Genomic DNA, 16372 nt, shown 5'->3' with positions numbered 1-16372 from the left:
GGTGAGGCTTGCGCACATAAGTCGTACTTTATTATTCTTAAACATTGGAAACAAGGCCATATTCAGGGAGTCAGGGGTTAGGGGGGTTTGAAAACTCCCCCCCCCCCCCTGTCCAAAATGTTTTCGGACGTCTCAAACGTAAAAAAATGCAAATAACAAATTGTTGATGTGTTTTAAAGTTTCTCGTAGTCCCTAAAAAAAAAAAAAAAAAAAAAAAAAAAAAATCCAGGATACGGCCTTGATTGGAAACCAAAATTAATGAACCGTAAAACAAAACTAAAAATGTTGAGAAATTTATATTTTTTTTAAGCACAAAAGGAGGAATAGGGAACTAAAATAGCTAAAAAACTTTGAAGGGTGTCTATAATCCATCACCTCCCTTTTGAAGAATTTTTCATTTTTAAGAAGTTATATTCACATAAAAAGTACTTGAAAAAAGAAACGAGGTCGCGGTAATCTAAAAAACATGGGATTTCAAACTGAGACCCATCACAATTCTAATCTAATGATTCACGAGGTAAATTAACACTGAAATTCAGCAATATCAGTTGCTTAGTGAAAAAGTTGTTTTACTTAAAGTTTTAGCAGATCAAGTTTCGAGAGCAGTCAAAGCGGCTTCAAGCTGTCAATTAATATATTAATACTTTTCCATTAATAAAGAGGCCACAAAAACATTGAAATACTAATTAAATTCCAAAAATTTACTTTAGGAAACTTTTTAAAGCCAAATCGGGAAACACTATTTTAGGGAAGTCCTGGCCTAATCAGATCTGGAACCTACCCGGGGGTTAAAGCGAAACAGTTCAAAATAGGGATGATACCTTTTTATTGACAGTGAATAGATATAAAATTATTTAACTGGATATTTCGAACACATATACAGTGTTCATCATCAGCAGTAAAACTTTTTACTGCTGATGATTAACTGTTTTACTTTCGTCATGGAAAGGCAGTGTGGTCTTCGAAGTTATCTACCTGGGGGTTCAGAAGGTTTGGACACAGATGGACAGCCCATTGGCTCCCATTTGCAGAGCAGAATGCAGCAGACCACAATACATGTTACAAACAAGTCTCAGAGATTTTCGATGACGGGCAACGTGGGAACGCCTGATTTCCGCCACAAGTACAAAAAGGGCAAGTACACGCAGTAACCCTCACAATAGCACAGAATTTAGATTTAGTTAAGTTTTAAGCTTATTCTGTTCTATCGATTGAAGGAATCAACGAAATTCCTGCACATCTCCTATTTTGTCATCATTGGTCATAAAACAATATTTACAATTGTTGTCCAACAACCATTCATTTTAGGCCGCGATAGTCCAAACCTTTCCTTTTTTTTATAAATCCCTTACTGAGTCTAACACATAATGTTCCTTTTCCTAGTTATGCAACATCACTTATTATAAGTTTCCAGCTAATTTAATCCCTATTTCATATTATAATTATATTTATTTTGTCATTTTTCTTATTTTGTGTAATTCTAGTTATAAATCTTTTTGTTCTTAGCTAAGTTTGAACAAAATATCTTTCTCAGTTTTAAGTTCCCTAATATGTCAGATTTTTTTAATTTGCTGAACAGAAGAGTTGACAGTCCAATGATATGTACTGGGGTAACCATTACAGGCATAGCTCAGAAATTCTTATACACAGATCTTAGACCAAAAATTACGTAGAACACATAAAAAGTATTTATTAGTCAATTTAAGACACTCTCACTACTTAATTCTCTCATCTCTGCCTGGTTCATCTATATACCAGCTTCCAGATTACCACCATACAATTATTTATTTATACCCATGGCTGAAAACATGGTTAGAAAATTTACAAACATGGTTGCAAAAGTGAAATTCTTTTCATTCTTTGAGTGGTTCAACTATCCTACTTATATATTAACATTGTGAAATGAATAGAATCGTGATCTGGGGGTAAAAATTAACACTTTTTTGGAGCCCCCAACCCCCTCTCCTCGGTCCCAGAAAAAAATCATTCAATATACCTTCCCCATAGAGTTTTACCCATCAGTATTAAATATTTAAACGTCTTAGGGACTAACTCACTATTTTCCTTCTGGTGTCCAACCAACTCTGACTAGATACTCCATGTTTGGGAATAGTACATCAAACGACTGTGCTAAATCGCTAATCACAATAGAGCATATTTCATAATTATCATTCAATTGAAATGACAGAAGACGCAACCGGGACTTTGCATTTGCTGTGCCAACACCAGGAAACCTAAAAAGGAAAAATTACATGAAGCGTCTGTAACCACCTGCCTTTCCAAGGCATCCTTGATGCAACAATGAAATAAAAAGTGAAACTTCACGTGAATAAAGAGTGGCTGAGGGGGGGGGGTCCTGATATAGGAATGATTTTTTTTTATTAAAGTGTTAATGTCACTCTTTACATTCATCTGAAAAACAATTCTTTTACTTGTAATAATTTCTTTCATTTCTAGATCATATAGTTTTTTTTCGTATTTGAAGAGGACTCCTGTTCCAGTCTAGCCCCTAATCTCTATAGTTTAACTTTCTGTAATAATGCTTGATGATTTAAATGAGTCAATTGGGTGCATTTGAGTCAGATAGTAAGCTGGGTTTATCCTAAATATGAGTATGATCACCTCTTCCCTTAACCCTTTATAACTGTTTTATCATAATACTACCTTTTCACCAGCGTCCTTACTGAAGCCCCGAGTTTTTAGGCTTTCTGTGGTGCCGGTAGATGGTTCACTGACAGTATCAACTTTGAGGCAATTCAGAATAGATGGCAATTCTCATTAAATGGAACATGGATGTTTGAATTTCTAGTGCATGCACTTTATATTGGTATATAGAACTGCGTTTGACCCAGTCAAACAATGTTTAGTTTATACCATACGAAAGAAAGGTACACACCACAGGCTGGTATATACCTTCAATAAATTTGAAACCCAGATATACACAAATACGTTATGGTGACGTAAAACGGTTTCCACATATGCAGAAAAATAGAAAAAAAAGCCTTTGAAGTGACAATCCTAAGGATGTGTCATAGTATATTGTGAGGAGGGGCCATTTAGGTTTTACAAAACTTGAGTCGTCTGATCAGCTCTAATTGATTGTCTCCTGAGACATACATCGGGCCATGAGATATAGAAGTCTGACATAATTTTCTTACAGAACATCCGCCCGAGTAATAAGAGATGCATTACATGTTTGGTTTTTTATCCTATATTTTTGACATGTGAAGAGTACGATGACAACAATCATGGTTGAAGCGGTAGCTGTAACCTTTTAGAGGACGAACCATGGCCCATAGTAACCCATAAAAAAATGGGTTTTAAGAAAAACTAGCTAATGAGAAAAAATTGCCATTTGTACCTAATTCAGAAATGGTAGCTATTATCTCTAATTTTTATAGTAATAAAATGTTGTTTTGAAAACAAAATTATAGGAAGTTCAATAAATGGCCTAAAACTTTCTAAAAAATTAGGTCAACAAATCCTGGCTTGTACAACAAGGAAAATAACAAGGAATTTCGGAACCAAAAGCGACAACTGTTATATTCCTTGTATGACCATCCAAACTTTGGACACAACATCGACATTGGTAGTTCCAAATATAAACCGAGCAATCCTCGGCAGTATAGATCAAATAGGGTGTCTTGCCTTCGTTGTAATAGCCATCCATATGCCCTTCAAATGTGAATTTCGAAGTTGATCACCCAAGTTTCCAAACTTTAATAGTTTTTTCCAACGATATATGCAATTATATTATTATGTTTTGGAATGAATACGATCTAAATAACAAAATGTGAATATCCTTCAAACACTTTCTGACACGTCCAGCCTCTGTTCCAATTCTGTGTTTTGAAGACATGCGGTAACTTCCAAATATAACAATTGGAAGTGTTGGCTGTAAAGCAGAACATCTTATGTAATCATGGTGGGAATCAATTTCATGCAGCCATTTCAGTGTGTTGTAGTTAAAACGACTTCAGTTTAATTTAAAATTTTATTGTTATAAGTTTAAATGTTTCCGTTCATCTTTCATGTGCCAGAAATTTGTCTTTCAATTTATCCATAGGAATTCCAAGACCAATACCGACACAAAAGCTTCTAAAGATACCGGTGTGTATAAAAAGTCACTTTTGAAATAAAAAAGTTTCATTTTATTTGATTTCAAAGTAATTATTCGTATATACGTTTAATTCATAATCAAAAATCGAAATTAATTAAGGTTGAAATATTTCAATTTATGAACAAAAACAAAACAATAAATTCCTCATGTTAATAATGATTACATTACTTTGCAGAGTTAAGCATATCCAGTAGATTCATAAAAAGTAACCAACTTAGAAAGCCAGAAATAACGAAGAAAATAATAGAGAGCAGATGAGAAAACTTTAATCATTGACGTTTTCTAACTGACAATTAATGACACTTAATTCTTGCCGTCACTAAATGAAAAACGGTACTTGTATGATATACCCACTACCACTCAAGAAGTGAAGTTAGGTAAATCTTAATAAAATATACCTCAGTATGATAAAAATGTAATAATTTAAAAACATATTTGGGCTATATATTTGCACATTAGGAGAGGTGGGGGAAAAGTACAGTGAGTCTGCATGCAAAATGTGTTAGATACAATTATTCTGCACATTTTGAAGCAAGAATTGTTTTCTGACTTCACACTATCCAGAATACTTTACCCCCACCCCTCCCCCTAATGTGCAAATATATAGCCGAAACTATATATTTCCCATCTATTCGGCCACTTCTCTTGGTCTTTTCTCACGTTAAGGTGAAACAAAAATAGCGAAAGAAACCCGTTTACAGTGCGTCAATGCATGAACAACTTGAGCGGTAGCGGGTATATCATACAAGTACCAGAAAAAACTATTAATTTTGTGCGTAAGTTTTTGAACATTTTATTCCTATTTGACTTAATATTGAAAGGCATCATCCTGTGATTGTGTCCAGCGACTCAAGCCGTTTATGAAGGTATATTTTCCCCGTGATGGTCTTTAGAAAGGTCTCCCCGTCTTTAAATGGTCTGTAAAAAAAAGTCTTTGAATTTTCTCGGACATTAATTCCGAATCCTTTCAGATTTTTTGGACTTCACATAAATTTTTTTTCACTTTTTTTTCAAAATTCACATATATTTGTTTTCACAGTAAATTTTACTAGTAAGAATAAATGAAATAATGGTTAAAATTCCTGAGATGACAGTTTTTTCTTTTAAACACGTTAACTTACGACATCGCTGCCCTGAAATTATGCAAGTAGCAACTAAAGAACTTCGGAGCCACAAGACCTAGAAACAAATACTAAGAGAAAAAAGATGCGCAAGTGCCACAGACTAACAATTGAGCATCACACGCCCAGCAAAATATAGAGCAAGTCGTCCATTTCAAACAATTTGGAAGCATAACCGAAAAAACCAGATTGCCCACAAAAGAATTTCTCATAAAATTTAATGAAAATAATAGAGCCTTCGATACACTACAGATAGTTGGATGGCACAATGCTTCAGTCTACGAATGAAACTGAGACTTCTCAAAGGAAATATTTTACCCTACCAGTTCTTCCTTCAGCAACCTTGCACCCGAATCTAGAGCAAGAGGGAAGAATATTCGCTTTCAAAACTCGTGTCTCAGAAAAATCATCAATATCCACTGGCAGGAGAGGATATTTAACCAAACCTTCAGCAAAAAGATGGCCCTGTCTTTTGTGACTAGTGAGTCATAAGATATCGCCAACAGAGATACATCAGCCACGTGCTAGGTATGGGTAATCTCCGGCTACCGAAAGCAGCACATCAATGATGACAAATGGGTTGAAGCAGCAGAGGCAGTCCCGGAAACACTCTACGACGTACATACCCGACAGATCTACGCAACTTACACAGGTCAATCCCACCTCTGTTAGAAAACATACTACCTGCAGCAAACCCACGATAAGATTAGTGGCTGCTACTTGAAGCCTTGGATGCCTCTAGAGGCACCAGCGGATCTAAATTAAGGTAAAAAAGCAGTATAGGATGCTTTCACCAGTAAACTGCTTAATATATTCGAGAAATAGTTAGAAACGCTTAAAAAGAAGGCATGGACTGAAATAAAAAGTATGTCATTTGAATCGCTATGACCGAAAACCATATACAGTTCGCTGGAACTTACGGTTCACTGGCTTGAAAAACAAGAAAAATATCGCGTTTAGCATGAGTAACACTGTTATGTCCTCTTTTTCTTTTTATTTCCTCAACTGTTAACGACACACTGGAACATAATAGAGAGATGTTAAAGGGCTCATTTTACAGAAAATTGCGCTACGCACGTCTGTAATTAACAAAATATAATACTTAAATACATATCATGTTTAAATAGAGAAGTACCTGCTTCCTGTATGATATCCTCAGATGATACCCATATAGCATGATATATGGGTATATCAAGGAATATCTCGATAATATATGGGTATTTCTTGATACAGGTATATTGAGTTTCAAAATATTCAAGATTCTTCTGTCAGGATGCTCTGTAATTTGTTTTGTTTGATGTTTCCTCTGGCTTATCCAAATAGTCCTACCATTGGAATACACCAATTGTTGTTTAGCTGTTTCAAGTGTCTGCAGTGCAGGAAAAATCCCTTACCTGTGTTTATTACCCCTTCCTGAGGACACATTTTATTCAGCATTTACATAGACATTCCATACGTTAAAGTGCTATTTATGGTAATTTTAGCGTCTCCGTTTTAGGGAATAGCCTCTGCGCTACATTTGTTAGCCCATTTAATGGATATTTTTCAATCTACATTTGAACAGTACTTCTATACTCAAACTGTTGCTTACGGTATTTCTAGAGTCCACGATGAAGGGAATAGCCCTTCCTTGGGTTTATTAGCTCTTCCCTTCGTGTGGACATATTTTTTTAATGTTTAAATAGACCTTCCATACATTAAATTGCTATTTATGGTAATTTTGGGGTATCCGTTGTAGAAAATAGCCCCTCCCTGCGTTTATTAGCCCATCCTACGGACATTTTTAAATCTACATTTGAATAGCACTTACATACTCAGACTGCTGTTTATGGTATTTCCAAAGTGAGCGGTGCAGAGAATAGCCTTTCCCTGCGTTTATTAGCCCATCCTACGGACATTTTTAAATCTACATTTGAATAGCACTTATATACTCAGATTGCTGTTTATGGTATTTCCAGAGTGAGCGACGCAGGGAATACCCCACCCCTGCGTTTATTAGCCCATCCTACGGATATTTTTAAATCTACATTTGAATAGCACTTATATACTCAGACTGCTGTTTATGGTATTTCCAGAGTGAGCGGTGCAGGAAATAGCCCTTCCCTGCATATAATCACTTATAGGCCTTCTTATTGCTAATCATTAGATATCAAATGGGACCTTCACAAGACCATCAAAGTAACATCTTGTTCCTTATTTTTAATCTAATAGAACTAGGGTAAAATTATACCGTCGGATTTAAAACCTATAGTTTTTTTTTTAATAGCCAACTTTTTAAAATTATTCATTTTTCGCAGTTTTCAACTTTTTTTTATTCAATTCCATCATTAGGAAGAAGCTTGTAGTTTGACTCATTAACGCTGGAAAACCCATCCTTGAAATCGGACAACTTTAAAAATGACGGAAGAAATTATTTATAAGTTATTATCATAGGCAGCGCAATAGCACTGAAGAGCAATGCGGGCACAATGTATTTTTTTTTATATTATTATTATTTTTTTAGACCAGGGCCTTCGTATCGAAGGAGTTGTCGTAGAAACTTCAAAAAGGCCTCAAAAAGGCTGATTTGATTGGAAATCAGCCGTTTTTTTAAGGATCGCCCTTTTAAGGATTCAGAGTGATCAGATTTTCCCGAAATGCATCTGATAGAAATTTTGAGACTACCATTTGTTGTCGTAGAAAGTTCGAAAAGAGCTCATTCGATTGAAAAATTGAAAGGGCTAGAACTCTATTTAATAGTCGAAAGTGATTGGAGAGCAACAAAGCCCCTTCCCACGTTCACCAATTCCTTAAGCACACCCAATCAAAATTTTGAGACAGCCATTTTATTTAACGTAGTTGAAAAGTCCAGGAATTATGTCTTTGAGGATGACAACTCCCCACAGCCCTCAAAGCAAGGGTTATAAGTTATGCCCTGGGGGTATATAAGGTATATATAGAAAAGGTGATCTTATAAACTTCGAAGGGGGATCCTTGGACTGGTAATCAAAAGTTCTAGTGCCCTTTATAAGATTCAGAGTGATCGGACGGTGGATAACCCCCCACCCCCTAAAGCCTCGTATTTTCCCGAAATGCATCTGATAAACATTTTGAGATGGTCATTTGTTGTCTTAGAAACTTCGAATAGGGTTCATTCAACTGGGAATTGAAAGGGTTATTGCCCTTTTTAATAATCGAAAGTGATTGGAGGGCAATTAACCCTCCTCCTACGCCCACCATTTCCCAAAACCCATCCAATCCAAATTTTTAGATGGTCATTTTGTTCAACGTAATTGAAAGGTCTGTAAATTATGTCTTTGAGGATAGCCCCCCCCCCCCCCCCCGAGAGCCCTCAGGGCCAAGGGTTGTAAGTTATGCCCTGAGAGCATATAAGGTATACATAGAAAAGACGATCGTATAAACTTAGGAGGAGGCTTAATGGATTGGTAATCAAAGTTCTAAGGCCATTTCTAAGATTCAAAGTGATCAGAGGGTGTATGCCCTCCCCCACACCTCATATTTTTCTAAATTGTATCTGACAGAAATTTTGAGATTGCCATTTTTTCGAACCAACTTCGAAAAAAGCTCATTTGATTGGAGATTGAAAGAGCCAGTGCCCTTTTTAATAGTCGAAAGTGATTGGAGGGTAACTAACCCCCTCCCACGCCCACCATTTTCCCAAGCACATCCGATAAAAATTTTGATAGCTATTTGGTTTAACGTAATTGAAAGGTCCGAAAATTATGTCTTTGGGGACGGCACATCCCCCCAGCGCTCAGGACAAGGGTAAGACAAGGGTGATCGTGTAATCTTCGGAGGGGGCTCATTGGATTCGTAATCAGAAGTTCTAGTGCCCTTTTTAAGACCCAGAGTGATCGGAGAGTGGATATCCCCCACCACACCTCGTATTTTCCCAAAATACATCTGATAGAAATTTTGAAATGACCATTTGCTGTCGTGGAAACTTCGAAAACAGCTCATTCAATTGGAAATTGAAAGAGTCAGCATCCTTTTTATTAGCTGGAAGTGATTGAAGGGCAACTATCCCTCCTCCCTTCCCCACCATTTCCCAAACACATCCAATAAAAATTTTGAGATAGCCATTTAGTTCAACGTAATTGAAAGGTCTTGAAATTATGTCTTTGAGAAAGACAACCTCCCACAGCACTCAGGGCAAGGGTTGTAAGTTATGCCCCGGGGGCATATAAGGTATATGTAGAAAGGATGATCGTATAACCTTTGTAGGGGGCACATTTGATAGGTAACCAGAAGTTCTAGTGTTCTTTTTAAGATTCAGAGTGATCGGAGGGTGGATACCCCCCCACACCTCCTGTTTTATCCATTTAGTTCAGCGTAATTGAGAGGTCTGGAAATTATGTCTTTGAGGATGACAACCCCCCACAGCCTTCAGGGCAAGGTAAGTTATGCCATGGGGGCATATAAGGTATATATACAGAAAGGGCGGTCATATAAACTTCGGAGCGGGCTCGTTGGATTGGTAATCCGAAGTTCTAGTGCCCTTTTTAAGATTCAGAGTGATATGAGAGTGGATTTGTTGTTGTAGAAACTTCGAAAAAGGTCGGAAATTGAAAGGGCTAATGCCCTTTTTATTGGTCAAAAGTGATAGGATGGCAACAAGCCCCCCCCAAATCCCATCAATTACCAACCCGTCTAATCAAAATTTTGAGATAGCCATTTTGTTCACTGTAATTGAAAGGTCTGGAAATATGTTTTTGACAATCCCCATACCTGCTCAAGACCAGGACAAAATTTGCACTTAACTGAAAAAATGGTTTTGGATTGTCAGTTTAGAATACATAAACTAATACATATTCCTGAAAGTTTTAATAATTTTCAATTTATTAAAGCTAAAACAGTTAAAACATTCTAAACGAATTCTGTTTATTTAAATCATACAATAAATAACCAAGTCAACCTTAAAACGAGCAAAAATTGACACGAGTAGGGTTGACATCCCCATGCCTTCTCAGAACATAATTTGCACTTTACTGAATACAAAATATTTTAAATGTTTTCACTTTGTTTTCACTTGTTTTAAATGTTTTTACTAGATATATGAAGGGGAAAGTCTTCCCCCTTGCACTCCAATTATAGCGCGGATGTCTGGTGCCCTGTTTAAGAGTAACAAGATATTGGAGGACAAGCAGCACTTCTCTCAAGCCCATTCATTTTCCAAACGCATCCAGTCAAAATTTTGAGATAACCATTTGTTCAGCATGGTAAAACGGTCCAGTACCTATGTCTTTAGAGATATTAGGCATGTCACCTCCCACAATTTTGCAATTCATCCATTACGTTTTAAAACCGATTGTTGCTTTAAAAATAAATAAAAAGCCACTGTGTTAAATGGTTGCCAATAAGACACCTCAAGAATATAACGAGAACGACTGGTGGTATTAAGTTGAAACTTTAGGGATACAACTATTACTGCTTCTGCTCTTACAATTTAAATAAACAAAAGTGTGTAATTGTATCCAGGTAGTCAAAGAGCATAGATAGAATCTTTTGAGAATGATATTAAGTTTTATTTTTCAGGTCAACTTCACAAGCTATAAAATTAAATAAAAAAAATACCGTTCGTGTCAGGATTTTAAATTGTTGAAAAAGTTTCTCCAACATACAAATGGCAACCCATACTACGGATTCTTATAGAAAATTAAATAAATAAAAACAAGTTTTTTTTAACTGAAAGTAAGCAGCGACATTAAATCTTAAAACGAACAGAAATCGTTCCGTATATGAAAGGGGGTGTCTCCTCCTCAACGCCCCGCTCTTTACGCTAAAGTTTTTATTTTTTTACAAAGAAAAGTTGTGAGAAAGGGTCAAACATGTACCACGAACTGTTTGAAATCTGAAAAAATTTACAATAGTTACCTTTCCATGAAAAAGACTATGTCAATAAAAAGACGAACAGAAACTAATTTAAAAAATTTTTTCCACAAGACAAGTTTTTCAAAGAAAAGTAAAGAGCTCCATGAAGCCAAGAATGAGCAAATATAAATTCAAATAATCTTCCAAGCATAAAACTACCACAAATCACTATCAGTAAATAAATGAAACTCAAAACGAACAGAAATTACAATAGATAGCCGAGTCAGTCTCAAAACGAGCAAAAATGAACATGAGTAGGGCTGATAACCCCTATGTCTTCTCAAGACCAGAACACACTTTGTGCTTTCCGAAAAACGAAACACGTTTGAAACATATTCATCATTCTTACTTTCATTATTTGAAAATTATCAAAAACTCAACGTAGAAATGCTAGTATATGTCAATTATTCCTTAGATGTTCCTTAAATTATCATATTTAAATTAATTTACTAAATCTAAATTATTGTTGTTAAGATATACCGTTTCCCTTTTTTCGTTCCTGTCTCTCCAATAATTTCCAAGACAGAGCAACGCACCCAGAACCGATCCTAGGGTCGGTGGTGCCCGGGAAAAAATTAATTAAAGCGTCCCATTCCAGACTAAAATATAAGCAAAAAAAGCCGATTCAAAGTTCAAAAAATATCGAAGTGGGTCCCAGCCGAAGCCCGACCCCCAGCCGAATCCCACACCCCAGCCCCACCCAAGGAACCTGGGCAGATGACCTGGTTGCCCCCCTTGAACGTCTTCGAACCTATCTCCTATACTATCCCCGGTTTCAGGAATCAGAACATACCTTGATTGTTCGGTTTCACAATTCCGTCCGCCAGGTGCAACAAGTGTAATAATGTCAACCAAGCTCTCGTCCGTTTCTTCATAAACTATTCGATAAATGCCATCTGTGTCCTGTTTGGGTTGCCACCAAAACCCTTCATATCGAGAAAATTCTTCTTGCATCACATACGAAGGAAATCCCGAAGAAAGGGTATCCTGCCTAATATCACCTGTCTGCTGATTTGAGTGCGTTAATCTGTACTCCGCTCCTGAAAATTAAATAAGAATATTGCTCAACCAAAATACGATGTGTAATTAGACTCCAGGGGCACTAACTCATGTAAATATATGAGGAAGAGTTTTTTAAGGTTTATAAAAATGTATTTTTCAAAATATAGGGAGGACCATTTTGTTTTGTTAAATTTTTTGATAAAATTCTAAACAAAAAATTATTTTTTTCAAAATCTGCCCTCCCCCCTTGGCATCCCTGTTAAACAGCAGTAATTTATAGTATACATTTAGGATTGAAAAAGAAGAATTTTGGTGCCAAAAGTTGTTTAAATGTTTACCAGTTTCATTAAAAATAAAGCTCTTTAGATCAAAAATAAAACAAATGGACTGTTTATAGCATTAACTGACCACCTATATTTTAAAGAAGAAAATAGTTACTTCAAAACTAATAAGGATGGCGTTTATCCATAGACATTTCAAGGGAAAAAAGAATTTCAAAACAAAATTATAGCAAAAAAGTTCTTTAACTCAATTTTCTTCAATATTTAACCCCCCCCTCCTCCTCAACAAGGCCAGCTATGTTATCTATAATTTAGATATTTGAACTAACTGAGGATGAGAGCTATCTTCTACTAATTAATTTCGAAAAAAAGGTTAGTGCCAAGGACTTCAAAAAGAAAAATTTTTGCCCTTTGGACCCATCTTTGGTCTTCGCCATGCCCAAAAGCTATGATTCTAAAATTCTTTTTGGGTTATTTCAAGATTATGAAGTTTTTAGAGCAGTACCATATTTTTGTCAAATAACCGAGGACTTCAAAAATAGAAACACTTTTGCCCTTTGGACCCATCTTTGGTCTTCTTCATACCTGAAGACTATGATTCTAAAAAACTTTTTTGGGTTGTTTCAAAATTATGAAGTTTTTAGTGCAGTGCCACACTTTTGTGAAATTACCGAGGACTTCAAAAAAGAAACATTTCTGCCCTTTGGACCCATCTTTAGTCTTCTTCATATCCGAAATCTATGATTCTAAAATTATTTTTTGGGTTGTTTCATGATTATGAAGTTTCTAGAGCAGTGCCAAATTTTTGTCAATGTGTCACATTCTTGCCAAATTACCGACTACTTCAAAAATAGTTGCCTTTTGGACCCATCTTTGGTCTTCTTCATACCTGAAAACTAGAATTCTAAATTTTTTTTTCAAAATTAGAAGTTTTTGTAGCGGTGCCATATTTTCGTCAATGGCACCATGTTATTAAACACATACAACTTGTCTCAGAACAAGTATATAAACGTAAAATCACATTAAATATGTTTGCACAATAGTCATATCAAACAGATAAAGAGGGTAGTTCCCCATCCTATATGTAGGCTTGATTTTACAAATTAACCAGTAGCCACTTAGGTTTATTTCTTACTAAAATATTGTTGACACTAAAACACAAAAAGAAGTGCATTTTATATTGCTGAAGTTTGTAACACATTTCTCTCTGTGTTCAATATAGAAAATAATAACACAAAATGCTAACAAAAAATTTAGAAAACATTAAACAAATCTAAACTCTTCAAATCTAAACTTTTTGACATCCTTTTGCACATTTTTGACAAAAGACCTATGATTTTTCACGTGATGCCCCACTCCGTTGCCTCAGGTACATGTGCATAAATTAATTCCGGTTAAAAGGGACAATCAAAGTATAAACAATATATGTAAACAAACGTTTAATTTCTGGGAGACTGTATTTTGAAGTTTCTCATGACAAAGCATCGGTTTTTTTTTCAGCAAGCGGTAAATTTTTTGGCGAATGTGGTAGATTCTATCTAATTCGATGCTGCCTGTTTTTCAGTCCTTCAATTTCAATATTATTACTCAAAAGAAAAAAGAAGTTAAATGCCACCATATCTCACAGACTAAGCTTTTGATGAAAACATTCCAAATAATTTAGGAAGGCGTAGGCCTCAGAATCTTAAGAGTTGTCAGAGGATTTGTTCTAGAAGATTGGTGTCTAAAACGAGTGCGCTTTTGAGTCAATTTTTTTGTGTTTTTTTCCGATATTTGACTCAAAAATTGTTCCGAATTTTTTTTCCAACACTTTTTTTTGCACAAATTTCTTAGAAAAGGAGAATAACTTCAGACGAATCCCTTTGCATGACACTATGATACTAAATCTAATAAAAAGAATCATGTGACATCAACAGACAAAGTAAATTAAAATTAATAGTATGATGTTCGACCCTGGTATTATGGGGTTCAATAGCTTTTTTTTACCCAAAAAAATAACAGTAATAATAATCCTCCAAGTTTCGGCAATAAGGCAAGAAGCATTTATAGCACCAAAGTTGAACATCACTCAACTTTCATTTTTTCTTTGAAAAAATCTTTTTTTTGGGGGGGCAATACCCAATAAGAAGTTAGAAAAAATGAGGAAGGCGTGTACTGCTCTAATCTTCTTATATCTGCTGATAAGGAGACTAATTAAGGAAAGAAGGGATTGAAAGGGAAGGAGTAAGAAAATGAAAGAAACTAATAAAAGAAAGGTGAAAAGAAAGGATGAAGATCTATATAGGAAATGGAAGATCTGAAGGAATGGGAAGAAGAAAGGAGGGGGACTGATAAACGAAAAGTAGCAATCGAAAAAAAGGAGGAATATTGAAAAAAGAAATGAAGGATCTAACAGGATGAAGAAAGGAAAGGAGGAAGTTATTTTATTAGTCCGCAATTTCTTGTATTGCAGACAAATAAAGAAAAGCAGCAATCAAAAAGAAAGGAGAAAAGAAATGAAATGAAAGGCAAGAAGTCTTTACTTTGAATCACGAAAGTGAACCACACTGGGCAGCAAAAAAAAAAGAAACAAGAGAATGAAAAGACTTTTTTTCTGATTGTCTTATATCTGCTGATATGGAGACTAATAAAGAAAAGCAGTAATTGAAAAGAAACGAGAAAGAACATGAAAGAGATTAATAAAATAAAGGAGAAAGGAAATAAAAACGATTCATAAAGGAAATGAAGACTTTAAAGGGGTGGAGAAAAAAAGAAGGGAGATGAATATAGAAAAGCAGTAATCGAAAAGAAAGTCGAAAGGAAATGAAAGAGACTAATAAAAGAAAGGAGAAAGGAAAGGAAGAAGATTTATAAAGGATACGAAGGATCTAGAGGGATGTAGAAAGGAGAGAAGGGAGACTTATAAAGGAAAGAAGGAACCTAACGTAAAGAAAAGGAAGAAAGAAGAGGGAGACTAATAAAGGAAAGGAATGAAGAGAGGAATTTATATAAACATCAAACCAAATTTATAGGAGTCGCGTTCACCTGAGGCTTTCAAATGAACTCTTGAATATTGCTCTAAGATGTCCAAATACCCTACAACCAGCAGAGAAGAAAAATACACTGGGTCTACAGAGGCTAAAATATGATTTACTCTGGTTTTTACACTGAGGGGGGGGGGTGAAAACCATAGGATAATGGTTTTGACCATTGTGATTCCACTTTTCATTCGAGATTGAGACATTTTCAACGTATTTGGAGCTATTTTTAGAGATTCACAGTAATTTGTTTTCACAATGACTTTTACGATTAAAACGAACTAAAATAATAATTATCATTACTGAAGCAATGATACAAATTTTAATTTGTATCATTAATTTGTTATAATTATGTATTTAATTTAATTTCAACCAATAATAAAACCAAATAATTTCAACCAAATAATTTGTTATCATTATGTATTTAATTTAATTTCACGTGTTGCAACACACAAATTTAAATGTTTAAAACGTGTTTGTAAATGTTCAGCTACTATGAACTGTGGTTTGCTCTTAAATAGGTAGTAGTTATAGCTGCAACCATCATCATCACTTTATTTATAACCCACCACAAAAAAACTGGACAGAAAGCCAAGAAAAAGACAGAGTTAAAATCAAGAAAAACAAAAAAGAGACAAAAGAAATAAAAACACACATTGATAACTACAAACAAGGGACAGACAGAAATGACCAAAGATGACTTCTGGCATTCGTTAGAGAAATCACAAATACGCTTCTCAATAACCCCAGCTGGGTTTAGCAATTGATACTTTCTTTGCAGAAAAGGGTTAATTGTCCAAGTTGGAAGTCCAAGCTGCAATCAATATCATATTTTAATTGTCAAGTCATCTTAAAATAAGGGATAATGATTCCTTTCGGTTTTTATATAAGTTGTCTCCATATGCAAGTGCTGCTGTTACCATTTCTGAAATAGCACTTAACGACAAATTTTCAATATTT

The 16372-nt window shown here is 35.2% G+C and overlaps 1 protein-coding gene across 1 annotated transcript in view; it reads right to left on the bottom strand.

Moving 5' to 3' along the window:
* Positions 1 to 16372, bottom strand: part of LOC136040834 (dipeptidyl peptidase 8-like) — a gene marked incomplete in the record, with an annotated part of 92399 nt that overhangs the window by 53558 nt on the left and 22469 nt on the right. The window contains 2 exon segments of the mRNA XM_065725175.1: positions 2058 to 2234; positions 11906 to 12152. Of these exon segments, the coding sequence (XP_065581247.1) occupies positions 2058 to 2234; positions 11906 to 12152 (424 nt within the window).

Source organism: Artemia franciscana, chromosome 21, assembly GCF_032884065.1.
Source record: "Artemia franciscana chromosome 21, ASM3288406v1, whole genome shotgun sequence".
Taxonomy (NCBI): Eukaryota; Metazoa; Arthropoda; class Branchiopoda; order Anostraca; family Artemiidae; genus Artemia; species Artemia franciscana.
This window is presented reverse-complemented; position numbering and strand designations above follow the sequence as displayed.